Here is a 5,272-nt window from a genome sequence, read left to right on the forward strand (position 1 = left end):
TAATGTTCCTTTGGATATACTTTGTTAATGAATAGAAAACTTCTGAGATATGGTACTTCAACAACAGTTTTTTGCCATCTAAACGGCGTTAAAAACGTCAAAGAAAATTATTTGGAATTGTATTGCCCTTGTCAAGGAGAGAATTGTTACATTGCAATTTCAGATCAACTATATATGATGGAATTAATAATAAACAGTGAAAATGTTCAAACAAGTTTATATGAAACAAATAAAATAAAAACCAATTATTTAAATGAAGTTGAATCAAATGTTTTGTATTTTGATGGATTAAAATATATTGTTGTTCGGGACGACTTTTTGGTTGTTATAAATTCGAAAAACCTCGAAGAAATTCTATTGTCAAATTTTAACAAAAGAGTTGTTATTGCTTCTGTAAATGGTTTTAATATAAATGAAAATTATTGTATGATGGGTCAAGTGGAAAACAATATTTTCATATGTTTAGAATATCTTAGATGTCCATTTGGATTTCGTAATTCAACATCCAAAACATGTGAACGTTGTCCCGACCAAAATTGTATTTATTGTGAAGATACAACACAAAAATGCATCCAATGCCAACCAAATTTCATGAACAAAAATGGAACATGCATGATAGACTACTCATGTAAAGCAAGTAATGGAAATGACTGTTATAAGTGCATTGATGGGAAAGAAAAGAGAGATATGAAATGTGTTGAACCCACAGAACATTGTCAGTCTTGGGGGAATACTTCTTTTTGTGAGTTTTGTAATCCACAAGAAAGAGTAATTAACAAAGATGGGAAATGTGAAGATGTATCTAAAAACATTGTTACTTATAGTAACGACCGTGTTTTGTCATGCGATAAAAATAATTTTGTCAAAGATAATTTATGTCAAAAATGTTCCATGTTTTATGAAAACAGCATGTATTGCGAATTTAATAAAATCACAAAGTGTGACATTGAATTCTTAATAATTGAAAATCAACTATGTTCTAAAAGTTCTTGTAGTAATTCTGAAAATTCACACAAAGATACGAACGGGTTGTGTTTTCCATCAATTTCAAATTGTGATTTAACAGTCAATAATAAATGTGTTTTGTGTGAAACACAATTTGTACTCACAACAAATAATACATGTGTTTTTTACAATGATTCAAGTTGTCAATTCCAAGACACTTTAGGATGCCACAGATGTGTTTCAGGCTCATTTTCTGATTCTTTTAATACATGTCAAACGTGTGATGATAATTGTTTGACGTGTTTATTTAACAGTACGTTTTGCCTTACATGTAAAAATGGATATTTTGTAAACGATTTTAAATGTGTTCCAAATAAAGAATTGGAGGAAACATGCAAGAAGTTTTCGGTTACTGGTTCGGGGTGTTATCGCTGTAAAATCGGGTTTTATCGAGTTGGGTTGAATTGCTATAAATGTCAAGAAAAATGTTCAACGTGTGTAAATGGAGAAACGTGCACTGAATGTAATATAACCAATTATAAAACATCTGATGGCGACTGTCTACCTCAAAATTCTATTTTTGGGTGTGCTTCTCCAATAACACAAAATGGATGTTCTATGTGCCAGCAAGGTTTTTATAAATACAAAGAAAACCAATGTCAAAAATGTAATGAAAAATGTTCAACGTGTACGTCACTTGATGTGTGTAATATTTGTATTGAAGATTATATTTTAATTGGAGGTATGTGTATCCATTATTCTTCTTTAGATAATTGTCTTTCTTCCACTTTTTCAAAATGTTCCAAATGTGCCTTTTGGCATAAACCAAGTGTTGATGGTACTTTCTGTGATTTGTCTCCCGTGTGGTGGGTGATCTTATTAATTATTCTTTTTATATTGTTTGTGCTTATTATATTGGCAACAACAATTGGAATAATTTTCAAAAAAATATTGAAGAAATTAAGGAAAAAAGAAGTCGAAAAGAAATGCACAATATTCAAGATGAACAAGTCGAATATAGAGTTTATTGCTTTAAAAGGTGGTGTTTGTGTAAATAACAAAGAAATTGAATTCATAGCAGATGAATGCAATTTGCCAATATTGACCGAAAGCCGCGAATTGATATGTGTTGGTAATTTAACAGAACGAACACTTAAAATCCAATTTTCTACCAAAACACAAGGAGAAAAATTTTCAGTGAGATTTAACCCCGAAATTGTTACTTTGAAAAAAGGATATGCGTCTGAATTTGAACTTTTTGTCAAACCCTATTTTACTTGTGTTTTTGAAGAAAACATTTTGATCATATCAAAAAGTCTCAAAACAGGCGAGGAAGTTTATAATGAAATTACAGTAAAAGGAGAAACTGTATTATCAACTCGACTTGATCCTGATGAATTGCGAAATGAGAAAAAACTTGGTGAAGGTGGATTTGGTGTTGTTTATAAAGGAAAATACAGAGGAAATGTTGTTGCTATTAAGCGAATGAAAAATTTTGAAGATATCAATTCAAAGATGGAGTTCATGAAAGAGGTTGAAATGCTTGACAAATTTAGAAGTGAGTATATTGTCCATTTCTATGGTGCTGTGTTTGTTGCATTGAAGAAATGTATGGTTACCGAGTTCGCAAAATATGGGTCTTTACAAGATTTAATTATTAAGAATAGAAATAATGAAATATCAAAAGGAATACGACTAAAAATATGTTTAAATGCCGCAAAAGGTATCTTTTATTTACATGAAAATGGGATATTACATAGAGATGTTAAACCAGATAACATTCTCGTGTTTTCACTTGATATAAACGAAAATGTTATTGCAAAATTAACAGATTTTGGGTCGAGTAGAAACATTAACATGTTGATGACTAACATGACTTTTACGAAAGGAATTGGGACTCCTGTGTATATGGCTCCTGAAGTGTTAAAAAGAGGGAAGTATAAAAAGCCTGCAGATATATTTTCATTTGCCATTACTATGTATGAATGTCTGGGATGGTGCACAGCCTATCCACCACAAAGATTTAAATTTTCGTGGAACATTGCAGATTTTGTAACAGAAGGGAAAAGGTTGGAAAAGCCAAATGAAATAGATATGGAATTGTTTATTATTATTAAAGAAGCGTGGGAACAAAACCCCAAAGACAGAATTGAAATATCACAAATTGTTAACTTGCTCGAAAATTACACACAAATATAAAAAATTAAATAAAGTTGTTTAGAATTAATTTAATATAAAGTATAACAATCTTTCATGTATTCATTTTTAATAAAATCTTTAGGAATCGTATAATGATTTATATAAAATAAATTTTTATAATAAATATTAAAAACGTGAATTATTATTTTATGTTTTAGATGAAAAAACATAAAATCAAGGGCTAACTAACTTCTGAACTAAAAATAAATCAAAAACTTTTAATGTTTAAAAAATACTTTACTCATTGATAGAAATTTAAAATGTGTATTACAACACACTAAAAAATATAAACAATTTAGATTCGATTGATATATAAGTATAATAAATCACTTTAAAATAATACCCTTGTTTTTTTGAATTGACCTTTTATACATAAATATATAAGCAATTTCAGATGATTTCCTTTTTGCCTTGTGAAATGTTATGCACATAATATAAACTTTAAAAAACCAGATAAATATTATATAAACTCGAGATTTTTCGATTTCTAGACCACTTGAATTTTGTTTATTGTTATTTAAGGTGTTAAAAAACGAAAAATTTTTAAGTTTTCAAAATATCATATTTTAAATATCAATAAAAACGTCCGTTATTGATAATATTAAACTTTTTGACATAAAAAACAATCATATGTAATCAACAAAAAAATGTTATATTTGAAGACACTAATATAATCAATCAAACAATATGAAATGTCAATTGTTGGTATTCATCAGCTTTTTTCGACTTTTTCGATATTTGTGTTTTGACTTTCTGTAGGGAGTGTTTCTGATACAATGAGTTGTTTGCTTGTGTCAACAGTCTTCTCCTTAAGTCCCTCTTTTTCATCTTTTTCGACTGAATTTTGCAACTGATTTAAGTTTTCATCTTCTTCACATTGCACGCTCTTCTCCGTCTCGTTCTTTTTCACGTTTTCATTCTTCTTCTCGAACGCCGGCAACTTCTTTCTGGCGTTTGCATTTGAGCGAATACGTTGGAGATCGACTCCGTCGAGTCTTAGAATGATATTATCTTCTTTATTTGACTTCATCACAATCGACTTTCTTCTGCAGACTTCGTCATCAACAACAATTTTGTTCATTGTCAGCGCCTTTTTCATACATCTGTCACACCCTCTCTTATTCACTCCGTTGAACACAAATCGCCCTTTATAACATCCGTTGCACACACACAACCCGCAGTGAATACAAAACTGTTTTCTATTCATAAAATTGAAGCTCTTCCCACAGATCTGGCACTTCTCAATATCACTCGGAAGCCACAGTGGCGCGTACTCGATCTTCTCCTTCTTCCGACTTAAACTCGTGTCAAACTTCGCTATCAATTCAACGACTTTGTTCACCCACTCCCTCTTCTGTTCCTCTGATGTACACAGCACTTCAAAACTTAACATCGCCGAATACACGTTGAAGCTTTGGTCCGAGTCGTCTTCGATATTCACACGACACAGCTTCTCGTCAAATTTGATTTTGAAATCGGCGTACTTCGTCACTACCAGTCGATCGTTGAATAAGAAAAAGTGGCGCTTTTCCTTCCCTCGATTCGATATGAATATCATCTCGTCGTCTCTCACATAATATCTGTCCGCCTGCACTAAATCAACTATTTTAAGTTTCTTCGCTAATTCTACCAACTTGACTTGTCGACTCGTCACATCAACCGACTTGTTGATATTCACATTGATCTCCTTGACCTTCTCTAAAGCCTTTTTAAGTCGTTTAAGATCCAAATGGTCTTCTGGCGTGTGATTAATTAAGTCCTCCAAAAGGAGTTTATACCTTGGCAAGCGTTGCACGGGAGTGATCAAATACGCCCGCAAATTGAGTGCGTGCCCAACAGTGATTTTCGACTGGAGAGCCACCAAAAGCTCTTTAAACTGCTTTTTGGCTTCCAATTTGTCCAACACTGCAAATTGCGTCTCGCTGTGCCCAACATACATTTTGTAGCTCGAAAGGAGCGGAACAAACTCCGAGAGCGCCTCTCCCAAATCCGCATCGAGACTTTTGTGGTTGACGTGGTTCATCAAATTGGAGAGGTCCTGTAAGAGCTTTTCATTAATTCTAAAGACGTCGTCGAAGCCCAAAAAGACGGTTGAGAGGTCCTCTGGGGGACATATTTTGGGCTTTTT

At 32.3% G+C, this 5,272-nt stretch overlaps 2 protein-coding genes across 2 annotated transcripts; one reads left to right on the top strand and one right to left on the bottom strand.

Annotated features, from left to right (window-relative positions):
* Positions 1–174: 174 nt before the first annotated feature.
* EIN_002520 (protein serine/threonine kinase, putative) lies at positions 175–3,144 on the top strand (the record flags this gene model as incomplete). The annotated part of the gene is made up of 1 exon (XM_004184215.1): positions 175–3,144. The coding sequence occupies one exon, from the start codon at positions 175–177 to the stop codon at positions 3,142–3,144; it is 2,970 nt and encodes a 989-aa protein (XP_004184263.1).
* A 712-nt stretch (positions 3,145–3,856) lies between these two features.
* EIN_002530 (rhogef domain containing protein) lies at positions 3,857–5,272 on the bottom strand (the record flags this gene model as incomplete). Its single annotated transcript, XM_004184216.1, has 1 exon — positions 3,857–5,272. A coding segment is annotated over one exon (1,416 nt), but the record flags the coding sequence as incomplete, so codon positions are not given.

The sequence above is a fragment of the Entamoeba invadens genome (genome assembly GCF_000330505.1).
Source record: "Entamoeba invadens IP1 unplaced genomic scaffold scaff_1105074724523, whole genome shotgun sequence".
Lineage (NCBI taxonomy): Eukaryota > Evosea > Mastigamoebida > Endamoebidae > Entamoeba > Entamoeba invadens.